Here is a 19,890-nt window from a genome sequence, read left to right on the forward strand (position 1 = left end):
ACTAAAACTGGTACACACAGAATCTTGTGCAGCTGTTCATGGTAACCAATCAGCTTCTAACTTCAGCTTTTTCAATTAAGCTTTGACAATAATAACTAGAAGCTGATTGGTTGCTATGCACAGCTGCACCAGATTTTGTGTGCACCAGTTTTAGCTAAAAGCTAAACACAAAACACAAAGGGGTATCGGCCGGTTTAAGAAAAAAATGGCCGACATTCAGCCCGTGTGTATGTTGGTCTGTCCAACAGAAGCCGGCCAAGCCAAGCTGAGCATGCTGGAAAACCAGCAGCTGACCGACTCCTGATCAGCAACTGACCGACCGACCGAATCCCGAGCATGCTGGAAAACCAACAGCCAACCGACTCCCAATCAGCACAATCAGCACTCTCAGCCAATGGCAGAGAGTGCTGATTGGAGTGTACTGGTGGTGGTGGGGGCATCCCCCTGTCAATGGTTAGTACAGCGGTTGCAACCAGAGCTGACAGGTTGTTTTTTTTTGGGGGGGGGGGGGGACTTGTAGTACCAGGCATAAAGGCAAATAAGCATTTTGCAAGTGTATTTGCTTCAGAGCTTAGTAAATTTACTTTGCAAAGAATACCCAATCACATGCAATGAAAAGGAAAATAAAATATGTATATATATATATATATATATAGTGTGTATATATATATATATATATATATATATATATATATATATATATATATATACTATATATATATATATATATATATTTTTTTTTTTTTTTTGGATCGTGGACTGGATAATGGAAGTCAGCAGAGCTGCACCTGATACACTAAGCTCTGGGAGAAATTCCCTTGCAAGTGCAAATTCTTTTGCAAAGTGAACAGTCTATTCTATTTGCCTTTAGTAAATCAACTTCAATAACTTCAGTTCTTTGTGAATTTACTTTCTTTTATTAAGTATAGGGAGCCGGAGATCCGGTTTCACCTTGACTTTTCTGATCTGCATGCTTTTTCCAGTTCAGTGTTTTAAAAATACTGAAGCCAGAGACTACCAGGAAATTAGCATTTTCCAAAAGGAAGTCAACGTTCACAGTACCTTCACTGGTATGCCTATTCTATAGCATCACATTTAGCACAGTATACATGAATGTGGCCAATGAATGCACAATTAATGTCAACCTATCAAGCGCATTGGATGTGCAGGGCCATTAGAGATTTATAAATCTGCCCTTCTGACTTATTGCAGGATTTCATCATCAATCCCTAAGACGTGGAAACCTATATCACAAAGTCTGTTTTCCATTTAATTAGTTTAATGGTTCACACACACTGAAGTAACCATTGTGCATTTAATACGGCTATTCATGAGAAAGGAAAGGATAGGAACTAGTGACACATATGTTGGGCGCATTCTGATTTAATGAAGAAAACATTACTTAGTGTGACACTTGCCGGGAGCAGCTTGGTTTCTGTTGTGTACTGTGAGTGGCCTGGCTCCTATCTGGTTATAGGTCATCATTATGGGCTCATTTGTAGACAGTTACAGAGGCTGGCGTCTGTGTATTAAGTCACAGCTGTGGTTGCTGTTACTAATATGCTAAGCTCTATTTTCCCATCATCCCCATTAACCTTCACAGCTAAAGGTAATTAACCATTTCTGACGGAGAATATGTCACCAACCTGAAATGTGAATGGTTTGCTAGCATACAAGTAATGTCGCCAGGCCTTTTTCGTATTGTAAGTAACCGCTTCACTTTCGACATGAGTCTAGCGTGCCACGAAAAAACAGACGTTCAGTGGTCCGAAAAATCTGATCGTGTGTACGAGGCTTTAGAGCTGACGGGGGACAGATGCAGCACCGGACCAATGCTGCATCCACCTACTGTAGGTAAGTATGATTTTAAAAAAAATTCCCATACTTCTCTTTTAACCAAAAGTGTTTTACTTCATTAAACCTTTCAGAAAATCTCCATATTATAAAATGTATATTTTGAAAAACCAGTACAAGGGAAAAAAATAATGGGAAAAAAGTACTATTTGGTTAAACTGATCCCTTTTGTTTATTCGATTTTATGCCCTGCGTAACTGGAGGCATTGAAGGATTAATCTCAGAAAGTTTAGATGTATATAGGCATAGGTGTGCACAGCCTATTGCATTAGGGTGTGCACCCTTAAGCTCAAACACACATGCGTGTGCGGGTGTCTACATATATATGACCCCGGCACATTGATCTCCCTGCCGGCACAGTGAAAGAGAAGAGCATAAACACTTTTCTTATGGCAGAGACGGTAAGAGGGAGATCTTTCCCCTGTTTCTGCTGCTACACAGAGCGATAACACTAATGTGCACGGGGTGATTAGGGTGTGCTTGGGCACACCCGGCACACCCTGTGCGCACGCCTATGTATATAGGCATTTTTCATGAATAACAGTATTCCTGGTTAGTAACATCCAAGCATTGGGCAGTAACCACCACTTTCTGGCACAGAGACATGAAGAATGTTTCTCCAATTTCCTCTTAACACTGTCTGGGTGTTTGCAGAAATGTAAAGAGGGGGCCCAAAAATTGTTCTTGCTCAGGGGCCTTTTGAGGATTTTGTCCACCACTGGGCTTCTCTTCATTACTATGACATCCCGCAGTCTAAGCTAGGAGTCTCCTGCCTTGATTTCATTGTACTTTGACATTCCGTTTAATTGGCGTGTTCACCAGCGATCATAGTGCACCAGATAACCTGAGACAAGTGCAGGATTCAGTTTACTTTGCAAGACTGAAGGGAAAAAAAAAGTACTGGTTAACTTAACCCTTGTTGCTGTGATACAGTGGAACCTTGGATTACGAGCATAATCCGTTCCAGGAGAATGATTGTAATCCAAAGCACTCGCATATCAAAGCGAGTTTCCCCATAGAAGTCAATGGAAATGAAGATAATTTGTTTCGCCTTGACTTCTATTACATGCAATACCGCATGTGGCCAGAGGTGGGGGGCGCCGGAGAGCAGGGACAGCGCGGCTAAACTTGGAAAGCCTCGGAAACACTCGGGAACGAAGTATTTCCGAGTATTTCCGAGTGATTCCAAGTATTTCCGAACGGCTCCAAACTGTTCCGAGTGTCCCCTGGCGCCCCCGCACCTCTGGCCAAATGCGGTACTGCACACCACATTAGCTTGAATTCTGCTCGTTTTGCGAGACAACACTCGCAAACCGAGTCAGAATTTTAAAAAAAAGTTGCTCATCTTTCAAAACACTTGTTAACCGCGTTACTCGTAAACCAAGGTTCCACTGTACAGAGCTGGAAAGAGACATATTGCCTAGCCTTGTGAAGACAAATGCTAATACAAGTTATTAATATATCTATAAGGAAATAAAGATACGTAGTAGTGTGCTGTCTACATAAAATATTGCTACTGTTGTCTAACCAACCTCTGAAAATGATTATTTTGTACCAAGTGTTTTTATGTTCTTTTATATTTTGCTATGGTTCTTGGTTTTTAAAAAGTTTTCCTTTTCTTAATTAATAGAACAAAGTTTTGTTCGTACATTCAGACCATTGCACGTGTATCAGATAACCTATTGTCACAGAGTCCTTTCACTTTTCCTCACAAAGCCTGCTAACATGTACTGGGCAATATTTACCAGACAGACACTCCTATCCAGATTTGAACCTATTTCAATGATGGAGGCCTAAGAGTGTATACTGTGCCCCACTTAGAGCTTATTAGTCATGTTGTTTCAGACGTATATATAAGTTATAGGTTTTACATTTATAGCTGTCATGCAGAAACTTTAGGATTGGTTCATACTAAATGCCAGAAGCAAAAAATAATAAAAACAAAAACTAAAAGGTCTGCAGTCACCAATGATACACCTCCATCCCTATATAAATTTACAAAAGAGAGATTCGCCCTGGGACTTTAAATGAGGTGGTCACAATTAGCCACTGAGTAACAAGATCAATAGCAGTATAAATGTTTATTCAAATTTATGTACATACATGGATAATATAGCATATTAGCTCAGCAAATAGATTTGCACATAATGAAGAGAATAAATAAAGTTGATACAAACGTTATACAATGCAGTATATACAAATGCACGCATCAGAAAACCCGACGTGCGTTTCGCGAGATCATTGCTCGCTCATCAGGGGTGGATGCGGATGAGATGTATCTAAATAGACAAAAAGATGTGTCACAGTGGTAAATGTAAGAACAATGGCAGAATGGGCCAGAGCAAAACGGCCCAATACTTGCCAATGAACGAAATGCCAGTGGCGTCACTAGGGTTGGCGTCACTAGGGTTGGCGTCACCTGGTGCGTAAAACATGGTGTCACCCACCCAATAATTTTTTTCCCAGATTCTGGCTCAGGACATAGCTGCCACTGACAGGTGTATGTCAGAGCTTTCACCATGATCACCCTTCCTAAGAATGGAGGCCACTGGAGGGTTAAGGGAGGGGAGGGGGGGACCCTAAAAGGACAGAACCCACTTAGAACCCCCAAGTGTGGGGGTCATGGTAAGGATGACATTTCAGCAGACACAGGGTTAAAAAGCAAAGGTGAAGAGGAGATGGGCAGCGCAGGTGATCCAGGAGGTGGGTAGTTACTTGGTGACCCCAGATCCCAGCCCCCCCCCCCCCCCCCACATGTTGAGCCCCATGGAGCAGTGTCACCGGGTGCCCAGGGACCAGGGAGACGGCAGGGGTGCAGTGAGGATCTGGGTTCTGCAAGTCATAGGAAAAGTTTGGGGCAGCATGGTTCAACTGCAAACAGCAGGCGCCTGAGGCTAACCCCCCCCCCCCCCATTACGGGCCCTGGGCACCAGTAAGCCAGCACTTCATTGGAGTCACAGCCTTAGCCGTCCCAGGTCCCTGCCTCTGCTAAGCCATTCTCCCCCACTCAGCATCGCATCTCAGCAAGTGGCACTTACTTGCAGGAGTCCCTGCAATGGCATCAGCAAAGCTTATGCTGGCACTGGCCCTGATGGTGTCACCCCTCTGGCCGGTGTCCCTTGGATGCAGTCTGCACCCCCCCACACACACCCCCATAGCGATACCACTGCTAAATGCATGGCCATTCACAAAATGCATAAAATAAAGCCTCCAGGTATTACATAGCTCCCAACTGTCCCTGCTTTGGAACAATGTCCCTCTGTCCCTCTTTCCCCCTCATTTTGGTCTGATCTATATAGTTGTATATAAAATGCACTATTTATCTTTCAAAAAGTGTTTTGGAGTGCTAAACCTTTCATTCAATTTCTAAATTGCTGCATTTGTAAAATTCAAAATCCAATATAAAGGAATAGTAGTGGTAAAAAAAAGCACTTGTGAGTTTAACAAATTCTTTTTTGTTTAATTCTCCTTGAAGAGGGCGTGGCAGGAGGTGTGTCCTATGGCTACATACTTTTGCTAATAGGTGTCCCTCGATCCCATCCCATAATGTTGGGAGGTATGGTATTAGACATTCCCCTTCTTTATCTCTCCTTTCTCACTCTGGGGATGCAGGGGTAAGGGTTAATACTTACCTTATTCCTGGCTCCAGCAGCCTTTCTCAATCCATGGGAACGGTCCGGTGCTGCAGTCTCCCTAAGGTGCTGTCAGCTTGGGTCCCATGCCTACCTCTTTCACATACAGTGCAGGGTTAATAACCCTGCATTGTACTTGATGACGCAGAGGGGCCACCCACAGACTGGAGCTTCAGATGGAGGAGAATAGTGCAGATGCCCCCAGACAGGAGAAAGGGTAAATATTACAACTTACCTCTACTCTAGACTAAACTAACCTGTGGGAGGGGGAGAGAGGGGCCCACTGCAGGAGCTGATTTTGTCTAATTCCTAAAATTCAGCTTTAAATATATTGTTTTCATAAGTTCTGTTAAAATTCACATGTTGTGTTGCAGTGCGTCAGTTTGCCCGGTGTTCTATCGAGAAATGCCTCCCGTCAAAAAATGCCCCCGATGGGTCTGCGCATGCGCAGTACCAAACGTCACTCCAGCTAATATGTTGACCGGCTGGCGTGACGTAAATACAGCGAATGCGCAGATCATCTGAGGCATTTTTTCGACGGGAGACAGTATTCGACGGGCACTATTCAAAGCTATGCAAACAGCGGAGGGAGACCGTACTTTGTCAGATTGTGCCTCGCTGTTGCAGTGGGGTTTTCCGTGTGCTGAAAGGCGGGTTTTTGTCTGTGTTGCAGGCGGGTTTCATGTGTTGAACGGCGGGTTTTGCCTGTGTGTAAAGGCGGGTTGCAACACAGACAAAACCAGCTCTTCAACGCACCCACAACAGCAAGGCACATTCTGACAACTACGTTCCCCTCGCTGTTTGCATAGCGTCAGATAATGCCTCAGACGATCTGCGCATGTGCTGTTTACGTCACGCCAGCTGACCAACATATCAGCTGGAGTGACGTTTGGTACTGCACATGGGCAGACCCATTTTCCGACGGGAGGCATTTCTCGATAGAACAACGGTTCATTTTGTTGACCTGCATTTTACCCTTGAAGTCAACTGAATGAAATCAAATACAATTCAACACACATTAATGCATGATTTAAATATGAATGAGTGCATGTGGTTCAATGCAGTGAGTGACCTGAGGACAAGTAATGTCTTACTGGCAGATCGCAAGGGGAAAAATAAAGGGAAAAAAAGCCATAAAAAGGGAAACAAATGCAGTCACCACATCTAAGGAAAAGAAAACTGCAATATATTCCATTTTTATTTCTTGGGTTTAGAGGCACTTGAAGTCTTGTTCACATGGGGCGTAGAAATGCACGCTCTGCATGCAGGTGTTCCATGCAGGTGTTCCATGCAGGTGTTCCATGCCGGTGTTCCATGCATTCCCATGCAGGCAGTCCTATTGATGTCAACACCTGCATGCAGAGTATGGATTTCTACGTTGCTCCCAATCTGATAAGCATTCGGGTGTGGCCCTGTACACAACCAGTATGTATTCAGGGCCTTGCACCCACACAGATGTCAGATCGGGAGTAGCAATTGACATCAATGGAACTACCTGCATGGGGATGCATGGAGCGCCTGTACATCCCCGTGCAGGCAAACATGGCCATATTGTAATAAAGTCCTTTTGGCAAGTCTTAGTAAATGTGACTTCTTCTAGTCATTGTGTCCATGACAACGCACTGTCTTAGCACCTTTCCTTTCTCTCTGATAGGGACAATATTTTGGTCCTGGATATTTTCTTTGAAGCTCTAAACTATGAAACTATTGAACAGAAGGCAGCATACGAGGTGGCAGGACTTCTTGGTGAGATATTTGTTCAAGTGAAATATAACTCTTTTATATATGTCTGTATATATACTGTACTTTTTTTTTTTTTTTTTTTTTTTTTTTTTTATCGATGGAAAAAATAATTTGTATGGGTGGAAGAAGTCTATATTTGACCTAACCTAGTTTTGAATATTGTGACAATGTTTAAGTACATGAGTACATTAAGAAAACATTGAGCACGTGAGAAAACATTTCTTTTTTTCTTTTTATACAGATAATGTGTGTTCATCCAATAACATGTTTAAGGCCTGGTTCACACCTATGTGTTTTTTAGTGCATTTTGCAGAAATGCACTGCAGTCCATTTACAATGGTTCCCTATGGAACACGTCCACATCTATGTGTTTTCAGCCGCTGCATTTTTGGACAGGGTCAGGGACTGTCTTCTCGCAGCAGATTATAACACACATCGGTGTGAACCAGGCCTGACAGCTTGCTCCTGTAATGGTAGGGGTAAGCAGTGACAGCTGGGAGTGACTTAGCAATGTCCTAGCAACAAAGCGTTTTTTTGGCCAGGCTTCGGGAGGTATGTAAATGGAGTACACCTATAGCAAGGGCAATATTGCTGCACAGTTTGTTTTTATCAACAGGTGTCCCTTACCTGATAGGCAGTTTTTTGCTAAAGGTGAACTAAACCTTCAAATGAAAGCTACAGATCCCAGAACAAAACAAAAAATGACTTTTGAAGTGAAATTAACATATTTATGAGAGTTTTTATGAAACCTTGGATTGAGAGTAACTTGGTCTGAGAGTGTTTTGCAAGACAAAATAGTTTTATAAATTTTGACTTGATATTCAAGCGATGTCTTGATATACAAGTAGTGTTATGTCACTAAGTATAAAAGAGAAGAGATGCACCTTTAAGTGTAGCAATATGGTTACATTTAATGAAGGTCCAACATTGAGCATTTCACATGGTTGATGATTAAAACAGGCACGTCTAAGTATACCCGGGGTAAAGCTGTCCACATAGGCCAATTTCCGCACCGCCATTGATGTCATCCTTTCCACACTGCGCTCCACGAGCGTGTCAAGCCTCGCTTTCAGATTGCTCTACTGCAGGGTAGTCTTCCCGGTCATTACAGACTGATGGCAGTGCAGAGGATGGTCTATTTGGACAGCTTTACCCCAGATGCCTGCATACTTAGATGTGCCTCTTTTAATCATCAACCATGTGAGTTGCTAAATGTTGTACCTTCATTAAATGTAACCATATTGCTACACTTTGAGGTGCCTCTCTTCTCTTTTATACTCTGTAGCTCCTGAGGATTTTTCTTCTAATGCTGCGTACACACGAGCGGACTTTTCGTCTGGACTGGTCCGGCGGACTTTCGACGGACTTCCAACAGACTTTCCGAATGAACGGACTTGCCTACACACGATCACACCATAGTCCGACAGATTCGTACGTGATGACATACGACCGGACTAAAATAAGGAAGTAGCCAATAGCTGCCCTAGCGTCGGTTTTAATCCTTCGGACTAGCATACAGACGAACTGAGTTTTCAACCGCACTCGAGTCCGTCGGAAAGATTTGAAACATGTTTTATTTCTAGGTCTGTCGGACTTTTGGGGAAAAAAAGTCCGCTGGAGCCCACACACGATCGAATTGTCCGATGGAGTCCGGTCCGTCGGACCAAGTCTGCCGGAAAGTCCGCTCGTGTGTACGCGGCATTATCCTCTTGTGGAGGCTTCCACTTGTGGATGCACTTTTTTTGGTTACACAACCTTTTACATTGCTATAATCTTTTTATATGGACTACAAACTGAAGGATTTATGAATAAATGGTTGTGGAACAAATCATCTATGTTTACATTATTTCTTATGGGAAATTTCGCTTTGATATACAAGTGATTTGGATTACAAGCATGTTTCCGGAATGAATTATGCTCGCAGTCCAAGGTTTTACTGTAGTTTATAAACTGCTACTGAATAAAAAGCATTCTGGGAGTTGGTAATACTTGTGCAGCTTCAGGCTGGTTTCATTAGTCCTGTAATGTTTCATTGGAAATATATTGTACCTGCATGCTGTGCTGGCTCCTGTCTACTGTACTCACTATTCCGCATCCCCCGGGGATCCTCTCTGAAATGTTAATTGCTCTCGCCCCAGCACTGGACACTCATTTCAATTTCTGACAGTTCGATTTTTTTTTTTTCCCCTTTGTGTTCCCAGCCTCGTGCTTTAATATTCTCCTCACCCCTATAGCCGCAGATTTCTTTTTTTTTTTTTTTTTCATTTTTTTTCTTTTTGGTGATGTTTGTGACAGGATTGCAGCATTATCTCCCTGAAGCAGCCATCCTGTTCTCCCGTCTTATCAGTGCTTTGATTTCTTCCTATAGGGGACATCGGGGGACAGATGGGCCTGTTTATTGGAGCGAGCATCCTAACAGTTCTCGAGCTCTTTGACTATGCCTATGAGGTAAGACGGCCGGGCTCTCTGAACCTCTCACAGTCCTTCAGATTCAGCCTTGTGCATCGTTCCTATGGCAATGCAAAGTATTTACGCTGATGTTTTTTTCTCTAGGTGTTAAGATACAAACTGTGCGGGGGTGCGAAATGTGGCAAAGACTCAAAACGCAACAACAACGACAAAGGAGTAGCGTTAAGTATGGATGACGTAAAACGTCACGTAAGTAGTTATTCATGAGTTGATGAAATGGGGAAAAGGCAAAATCAGTCTTATATGAGGATCATGATTTCAAAACTGAGACGAAAATGTAACAAAAAGCTTAAGGGCTCATGTGCCGCACGCCGATTCTTATGCTCAGCTGTACAAATGAATGACAGGCTGACAGCAGTCACAGCTGTCCAAATGTAATCACACATTAAGAGATTATATATATTATATTCTGTTAGAGACAGGTGAGCAGCCCTGAATGCAGACAGTTCATGTAACTGCATGTAATCGTACTGTATGCAATTACATGGAAATAGCTGCAACCACTGCAACCCTGACAACTTTTTGTACAGGCTGAGTGGCTGCAGCTAAACATCTAGTTTTATCCGTCACAGAAATGCTATCGCATAGCTCCCAACTGTCCCTGATTTCGAGGGATTGTCCCTGATTTGGACCAATGTCCCTCTTTCCCCCTCATTTGTCCCTCATTTTGGTCTGATCTATATAGTTGTATATAAAAATCACTTTTTTTCTTTCAAAAAGTTCAAAAAGTTATCCCCAGTGCTATATCTTTCATCCAATTTCTAAATTGCTGCATTTGTACATTTCAAAAGCAAATATAGTAATGGTAACAAAAAAAATGCCTTGTGGATTTAATTAACCTTTTTTTTGTTTGTTTAATTCTCCTTTAACCTCCCTGGCGGTATTCCTGAGTGTGGCTCGGGGTGGATTTGCAGCACCAAAAGCGGTAACCCCGAGCCAGACTCAGGATCGCATCGCAGGATCCAGGAAGAGGTTACTTACCTTGTCCCCAGGATCCTGCGATGTCCCCCCCCCCCCGCAGTGTGAGCGGCTCGTCCTCCGCCGGATCTATCACAGTGCCGAGCTCCGTTCCCTGCGAGCGTTGTGATGCACGGGGACGGAGAACGGCGCCAAATTCAAAAAGTAAAACACACACAATACATACAGTATACTGTAATCTTACAGATTACATTACTGTATGAAATTATTTCACCTCCCTTTTGTCCCTAGTGGTTTCTCCAGTGCCCTGGAAACTGGAGATTGTCCATAGCAGCCAAAACCGTCCCTTTACATCAAAAGTGGTTTTAGACCAGCTAGAAAACAGCGATAATAAATTAGAATCACTCGCAGAATTGAGCGATAGTGATTTGTGGGGAGATCCGTCATCAAACCCTGAAAAGTAATGACAGCGACAATTCTGTCATTATTAACCAAATTTCAGTGTTTTTGATTTGATTACATTATTGAATAATTGTTATTATTATTATATTATTATTTGTTATAATAATTTATAGTTATTTATTATATTATAATTTATGATTTAGTTTTTCAAACTTTATCATACCCGGGAACGCTACTAGACTCTTGTTTGGACAGATTTAAGTGAGTTATTCCTAAGATTTACAGGCCTACAATATAAAACGCCAAATTTCCATGCAAGATAATTGTACCGTTTTCAGCATCAAAAATCTGAAATAATCATACCGCCAGGGAGGTTAAGGGGGTGTGACAGGGGGCGTGTCCTATGCCTACATACAATTGCTAGTAGGTGTCCCTCATTCCCATCTCAAAATGTTGGGAGGTATGCAGGCTGAGTGGCTTCAGCTAAACATCTAGTTTCACCCGTCACAGAAATGCTATTGTCTTGGTGGTGCACAGGCCTGTATGCCCATTTGAGTGAGCTTTGTCATACAGCGCAGTAATGCCTGGCAGGATAAGGAGACCTGATCTGTCTCTGCTGCAGTTTCACTTTCACTTACAGGTCACCCCCCAACCTATGACTGGAAAATGCAAGGAGAAGCAGCACTTTGATTAACTCATCTCTCTGCTCTCTCCACTTTTTAGCATGCATATTGCACTGCAACACACCCCTTTGCTGCTTTTCCATCTGCCTGTCTGAGCTGTGCTGTACAGGGGAAGCAAGACGTTGATAGAAAGTTAGAGCCAGGCACTTACACTCAGTGGCAGCCCATCCATAAGGGACGCAGCGGCACCGCCCCCCCATCCATGCGTCCGGCCCTCTTAATCTACATGCAGGGCGCCGGACGCATGGATTTTAATGGGGGTTTTTTTTCTTTGAAGCACATGATTAGAGCCAGAGGCTCTAAAAGGCTTCAAAAAAGGGTGGGCTCAGGGCCCAGCGCACTGCGACCCGAGCACACCTACTTGTGTAACAATAGCGAATAAATATTTGCTAGTGTCTTCCTTATTGTCCTCCCGGCCAGTCGGGAAGCAGGTCCTGAGACCCGTCACCTGATTGGCCGAAAGGAGAGGGCGATTCAATTGGCCGCCTAGGAGGAGGAGGGAGGAGACGCAGGATGTGATGCAGGGGAAGCTGCCGCCCGGAGTTGCCACGACCTAGATGGGGTAAGTGCGGGGCCAGTGACCCAACGACCGGGGGGGGGGTTGGCGGGAGGTGCAGGTGTCCTGGTGACCAACCTGGGGGGGTGGCTGTTGGTGCATTGGTTTGCCGCCCCCCCAAAAAAATATACTACCATCCGCCACTGCTTACACTGTCTGCATTAATAAATACACTTGAAGCCGAGCTAAACGTATTTTTCCTTCAATGGATCGCGTCCCTTACCAGCTCTGGCATCTTTTGCTGGGTGTCGTTCTTTGGACATCTTCATTGGCTGGCTCAGGATGACGCCACTCCTGCTTATGCGTGGGAGTGCAAGAATTCCAACACACAGGCGCTATGATGGAATATAAACTGAGCTGCTCTTGCGCAAGCTCAGTATACAGTACATTCCAAAGGAGACTGCAAGGTTTTAACAGCAGGACTTTAGTTTCACTGTAATGCCCCGTACACACGGTCGGATTTTCCGATGGAAAATGTCCGATCGGAGCGTGTTGTCGGATATTCCGACCGTGTGTTGGCTCCATCGGACATTTTCCATCGGATTTTCTGACACACAAAGTTGGAGAGCAGGAGATAAAATTTTCCGACAACAAAATCCGTTGTCGGAAATTCCGATCGTGTGTACACAAATCCGACGGACAAAGTGCCACGCATGCTCAGAATAAATAAAGAGATGAAAGCTATTGGCCACTGCCCCGTTTATAGTCCCGACTTACATGTTTTACGTCACCGCGTTTAAAATGATCGGATTTTCCGCCAACTTTGTGTGACCGTGTGTATGCAAGACAAGTTTGAGCCAACATCCGTCGGAAAAAATCCATGGATTTTGTTGTCGGAATGTCCGAACAAAGTCCGACCGTGTGTACGGGGCATAAGTCCTCGTTCACACCAGTGCGACTTGTCATTTGACAGGTCAAATCGCATGACAAGTAGCACCCTACTGTTGGCAATGAGACTTTGCAGTGCTTTGAAAACGAAGTTCCTGCACTACTTTTGGCGATTTCAGGTGCGACTTGCGTAGACATTTGTGCATGAAGTCACACAGATGCCAACCAAGTTGCACCTGAAGTCACCCTGACATGCGGCTTTGAAATCATGCAATTTCAAGTGAAGTTGCATGGTTTCAAAGCCACATTCAGTGTGAACCAGGGCTAAGGATGTATTAATGATTACAGCTGCATTAACTTGTGTATTTTATATCTGCCTGGAGTCCAGCTATAATATATAAGGAGCTCTTGCCAATCCAGGGATTATTATATATTGGCACTGAAGTGCAGCACCAGGGTGGGGTCATCCAGCGCCCTGGGTGAGGATGTAGAACTGTGCCCCACCTCCACAGTTAGGTTGGCAAGGAGTATGCACTGCGCATGCATAGCCAAATGCTTGCTTTCTAACATAAAGTGGCACATGCATGGTGAGTTTTTTTTCTGCCGGGGCAGAGAGAATTATGCAGTAGGCATGATTCCACAGTCCGCTGGTTGCTAGCAATTGATCCAGGGGCAACTGTGTGCGTGCATTGAGGTGAGCGCAGGTTAAAGTATGGCCCCCCTATCCCCGGATGATAGTGCTTCACCAGGGGCAGCTGCCCCTCCTGGCCCACCCCCCTCGTCCTGGCCCTGCTGAGGTGCAGTTGACAGTACAGGACCAGTTTTATTTAGGTACAAGAACTTGCAGTTAGATAACAGGTAAACATCAGCAACAAATCAGCAATGAAATCATGCTAATGCATTTTCCTGCTGATAGATGAACATCATCGGGGCCTTGGAGGTTTGTTTTCCTTAAAGGTTGAATTCATATGATGAGGCTGTTTTTTAGGTTTTTTTTTTGGGGGGGGGGGGTTGCCATGCAAAAAGGACAGTTATGTTAACTATGTCAAGGATAAACATCTCATCAAGGTGTATGATTGACACCAAGATAGGCATATCTCTCACCATCCATTGTTCTTGGTACCCATGTATTGCCTTAGAAATCTTTGAAGCAATTCTCAGAAGGTAAGTATAATTTTAAATAAAGGTGACCTAGTTAACTACAACCCAAACTAAATTACTGCCTTTCTGATGGAATGTTTGCATAAAGGCTATAAACCGGTTACTGTGTGAGATGTACTTTCCACATAATGTTATTATTTAGCCTTGATGGTAGTATCTTGTACCCTTCAAGGAACAAACAGGAAGGAGCTGTATTCAGAGTGGATTAATGACTGTATATTTTAGGCAGTATACATATAATAAATTAGCAGTCCTGGATGTACAGCGGACCACTTGCCACATAAAGGAATCATTGCCATTACTCTGCCTTTACCACTTAAGGACCATAAGATTTGCCCCCTTAATGACCAGGCCATTTTTTGCGATACAGCACTGCGTTGCTTTAACTGACAATTGCGCGGTCGTGCGACATTGTACCCAAACAGAATTTATGTCCTTTTTTGTCCACAAATAGAGCTTACTTTTGTTGATACTTGACCGCCTCTGCGGTTTTTATTCTTTGCGCTATAAACAAAAAAAAAATTCTTCATCAGTTTAGGCTGATGTATTCTTCTACATATTTTTGGTAAAAAAATCGCAATAAGCGTATATTGATTGGTTTGGGCAAAAGTTATAGTGTCTACAAAATAGGGGATAGATTTATGGCATTTTTATTGTTATTTTTTTTTTTTACTAGTAATGGTGGCGATCTGCGATTTTTAGCAGGACTACGACATTGTGGCGGACAGATCGGACACTTTGACACTTTTTTGGAACTAGTGACATTGATACAGCGATCAGAGCTTAAAATAGCCACTGATTACTGAATAAATGTCACTGGTAGGAAAGGGGTTAACTCTACGGGGCGATCAAGGGGTTACGTTTTTTCTAGGGAGGTGATTCTAATGCCCTGTACACACGACCGGTTTTCCCGTCGGAATAAACTCTGAAGGTTTTTCCGACGGAGTTCCAATGGAATTCCGCTAAAGCTGTCTTGCATACACACGGTCACATAAAATTTCCGACCGTCCATAACATGGTGACGTATAACATGTACGATGGTACTAGAAAACAGAAGTTCAATAGCCAGTACCCAATAGCTTCCGTCTCGTACTTGCTTCAGAGCATGCGTCATTTTTGGTTTAGTTGGAAAAATTTAGTACATGTTCTCTTTCTAGGTCGGTCAGAATTTTCTACGTAAAGAGTCCGATGGGGCATACACACGATCGGAATATACGATAAAAGGTTCCGTCTGACTTTTTCTGTCGGACATTCCGCTCATGTGTACACGGCATTACTGTGGGGGCAGTGTACTGACAGGGAGTAGAGAGATCGCTGTTCCTGATCACTAGGAACAGCAGATTTCTCTCTACTCCCCTATCAGAATGGGGACGTACACCTATGGCGATTCACGCAGCCCTGTCGACCTGCAGCAGTATAATGACAGCGGCTGGTCGACAAGCGGTTAAACTGACAGGAAGAGAACCTTTACTGCCTTCCCTGGCTGCCTTTGGCTTCAATATTTTCTGATATCTGGACTTGGAACAAGCATGCAGACCAGGAAGGTCAGTGATGTTTAAACTCCCAAAGCTGGCCATACACTAGTGGGAATTTGTTCAAGAACTTTCACCTAAGAACATTTGTTTGACGTTCTAACCCAGTAGTCTCCAAACTGCGGCCCTGGGGACCTACCTGTGTGTGGCCCTTTGCTTGCCTTTATCTGGCCCTTGAGGCATTGTTCCTGCTACTGACACCAACAATGGGGCATAATTCCTGCCCCTGACACCAACAATGGGTCACTATTCCTTCCACGGACACCAACGATGGTTCATCATTCTTGCCCCTGACACCAACAATGGGTCACTATTCCTTCCACGGACACCAACGATGGTACATCATTCCTGCCCCGACACCATCAATGGGTCACTATTCCTTCCACGGACACCAACGATGGTACATTATTCCTGCCCCGACACCTTCAATGAGTCACTATTCCTTCCACGGACACCAACGATGGTTCATCATTCTTGCCCCTGACACCAACAATGGGTCACTATTCCTTCCACAGACACCAACGATGGGGCATAATTCCTTCCACTCACAACAAAAATGGGGCATTATTCCTAACCTGAAACCAACTAATTCTCCCCCTAATACCAAAGATCAGGCATTGTTTACTCCCACTGGGCACAGTCTGGCCCCCCCTAAAGTCTGAAGGACAGTAAACTGGCCCTTTCTGTCAGTAAAGGTTCCCTTTAGAAATACAAAACGGTAATTCAAAGACAGTTATTATGGAATATATATTAAGTTATTTTGGCCTGTATGTGATACTGATTTTCCAATTTATCCAGAAGTGTTGTACATGCTTCCTCAGCTGTTGCCACTTATAATGAATACTCTGTTCTCATTACAGGCTCCGTGTGAGGGCGTGAGAGGGCACCCAGCAGGCATGAGTTACACAGCGAACATTCTCCCCCACCACGCAGTACGTGGTGCATTTGAAGACTTCACATGCTGAGACCACATACTGAAACAGCCGAGAGAGCAAAATCATCTTCGGGAGGAAACAAGACTGAATGAGAAGCGGAGATGAGAGCACAAGAGCCTGGGTGAAAATCTACATAACCAAAAACTGGCATCGTCCCAATTTAAAGACAAAAATACTGTAAAGAGAACCTAAATCTGCCCCAAGAGTATGAAGGGAAGAGTATAGCTTGACACACAGCGGTTCACCTTGCTCCTTATTGGCCTGAAGGACAGAAATCACTTTCATGACTCGAATGGACTCACTAAGTATATTCATGACTCGAAGAAGGGACACACTAAGTATCTTTATGACTCGAAGAATGGACACATTAAGTAGTACTCAAGCCTTGTGAAGGGTGAAATAACAGGATACTGTAGTCCAAGAACAATGATTTAAAGTTACACAAAAGAGTCATAATTCTTCTATATCAAATAGAAAGATTCACAAAAACAGATGTATTCATTCAAAAATCAAATACTGTTATAATAAGAGCCTTGTAAGCAGAGTTTTAACTCAACATGAAGAAGCATTTCAAAGTGCCGGGCAAAACTATAACTACAAACCTTGAACTGATGCACCTGGGTGGGGGGACGAGGAGAACATTTCTACTCCGGGATCAACTAAAACAAAGTTATACTATATCAGTCTACAGTTTGTATTCTTCCTCAATAGGGTTCTCAAAGCTGTATGAGTTAAATGAGTTTTTGAAAATGAAGTAAGGAAAACATTCCCTTTTTTAATCTCACCCAACTATATTACCATGATTACAATGTTTTGAGACAAGTGACATCCCTAGTTAATCTGAAAAGCGGAAGAAAGAAATCAAAACACATAGTTACAAGTTTCTTTCATTATCTGATAATTGCAATGAAATATAAATAGCCCCAAGGTGACGATAGACAGTGCAGTAATAACATGTAATTTCATAACAGAAAAAAGTATGTAAGAAAAGAAATCCCTTAGTGGCGCTAATGCAATATATATAGATATCTATATATAGATATCTATATATCTATCTATATCTATAGATATAGATAGATATATAGATATATATAGATATATATATAATATTCTCAAAAGTTTTGGGACGCCTGCCTTTACACGCACATGAACTTTATTGGCATCCCAGTCTTAATCCGTAGTGTTCAATATTGAGTTGGCCCACCCTTTGCAGCTATAACAGCTTCAACTCTTCTGGGAAGGCTGTCCACAAGGTTTAGGAGTGTGTCTATGGGAATGTTTGATCATTCTTCCAGAAGCGGATTTGTGAGGTCGGGCACTGATGTGGACAAGAAGGCCTGGCTCGCAGTCCTCGCTCTAATTTATCTGAGTTATTAATTCTAATTTGGATTGAGGTCACGACTCTGTGCAAGCCAGTCAAGTTCCTCCACCCCCAAACACGCTCATCCATGTTTTTATGGATCTTGCTTTGTGCACTGGTGCGCAGTCATGTTGGAACAGGCCAAAGTTGGGAGTATGAAATTGTCCAAAAGGTTTTGGTATGCTGACGCCTTAAGAGTTCCCTTCTACTGGAACTAAGGGGCCAAGCCTAACCCCTGAAAAACAACCCCACACCATAATCCCCCCTCCACTAAATGATTTGGACCACTGCACAAAGCAAGGTCCATAAAGACATGGATGATCGAGTTTGGGGTGGAGGAACTCAACCCGATAGGACACCTTTGGGATGAATTACAGTGGAGACATCAGTGCCTGACCGCACCAATGCGCTTCTTGAAGAATGGTCAAACATTCCCATAGACACACTCCTAAACCTTGTGGACAGCCTTCCCAGAAGAATTGAAGCTGTTATAGCTCAAAACATGGACCAACTCAATACTGAACCCTACAGCCAGATGTCCCAATACTTTTGACAATATAGTTTATATATGAAAGGGAAGAAATGAATATATATATATATATATATATATATATATATATATATACATACAGGAAACAGAGGAAATTTAGCTCTATTGATGTAAGAAATCAGAATTTGATGAGCTCTGGGTTATTTTATGATAGAATAATCCTTCATCCCCCTGATGGTGCACTTGCATTAATGAAATGTATATATAACCCAGCACCTCTCTTCCGCTTATTGATATTAATGTATTGTTCCTGTCAGTGCATTTGATATGTATATGACCTCTGTCATCTTCTGTTGATGCTAAGTGAAGATGTCTACAGTTTGACCTCTTTAATTCCATCAGCCAATTCCTATTAAAGAAGAAGGGAAATACATTTCGGGAATATTATCCCGTTACTCCCTTTGTGGCATAACATTTTCTAGTATTATCAGTTCACAAGGTTTGCTTGCCAAGCATAAAGCGTGGGAATGTATTGCTTTCTGGTATAAAGAGATAACAGAGATAAGTTATCTTTTTAGTTCTTATTATTTGCTCTTTGTATGATGAGCAAATGCCTATGCCTTTTGTTGTATGTGGCTGCAGTATATGTGGAGGATATGTTCTATCCAACATTAGGTTTATGTTCCCCAGGTAATGTAAGAACAATGTGATTTTCGGAATTTAATGTCACTATTATGCTAGCCTATTGGCTCATGTCAATGCCTCTTACACTAGAAATTTACATTTTTTTGCGATCGTCCAGGCTATATGGGATTTTCACGCTCTCTCGTCTTGCTCTCGATTTCCTAAAGTTGTAAAATATCTATTTTTCTATAAGGCCCCTGATCTGAGACGCTCACCCTCCACAGAACTTGGCCGTCAGTTCTCTGTACGTGTGAGCTGTCAGTTCAGGGAGTTTCTAGGTTATACCACATCACAGGTTGAATGACTGGAGTTAAGGAGTGTTGTTAAGTTCCTGAGAAATCATTCCAGTTCTACGTTGAAGGACTGCTGTGCATGGTGGCATTTAAGCCTGACCTCGGGGTGCTACAAAGAAGTATTACTTCAGTACTTACAAAAGACTCTTAAAGATGGGAGCCTACATAACCTTCTATATGTTTACTATCCATGGTCACATTGATTGTACTATGAGAAGTCAGTGTGTATCCATGTGGGAGTCCAGACATTATGGAACCCAGAAAGATGAACTATGACCTTTGAAGGACTGATCACTGTGACCATAATGTGAAGAGGCACTGACCACGCTAGAGATATGAAAAGCGGGCCA

General features: G+C 43.0%; 1 protein-coding gene across 4 annotated transcripts in view; it reads left to right on the plus strand.

Annotated features, from left to right (window-relative positions):
* Positions 1-18,213, plus strand: part of ASIC1 (acid sensing ion channel subunit 1) — a 381,195-nt gene extending 362,982 nt beyond the window's left edge. For all 4 annotated transcript variants that reach the window (XM_073613156.1, XM_073613154.1, XM_073613155.1 and 1 more), the window contains 4 exons: positions 7,141-7,232; positions 9,598-9,677; positions 9,783-9,887; positions 16,639-18,213. In XM_073613156.1, coding sequence (XP_073469257.1) covers positions 7,141-7,232; positions 9,598-9,677; positions 9,783-9,887; positions 16,639-16,743 — 382 coding nt within the window. In that variant the 3' untranslated portion in view covers positions 16,744-18,213. The remainder of the gene's footprint in view (positions 1-7,140; positions 7,233-9,597; positions 9,678-9,782; positions 9,888-16,638) is intronic.
* Positions 18,214-19,890: the final 1,677 nt, after the last annotated feature.

This window comes from Aquarana catesbeiana, linkage group LG02 (genome assembly GCF_042186555.1).
Source record: "Aquarana catesbeiana isolate 2022-GZ linkage group LG02, ASM4218655v1, whole genome shotgun sequence".
Classification (NCBI taxonomy): domain Eukaryota; kingdom Metazoa; phylum Chordata; class Amphibia; order Anura; family Ranidae; genus Aquarana; species Aquarana catesbeiana.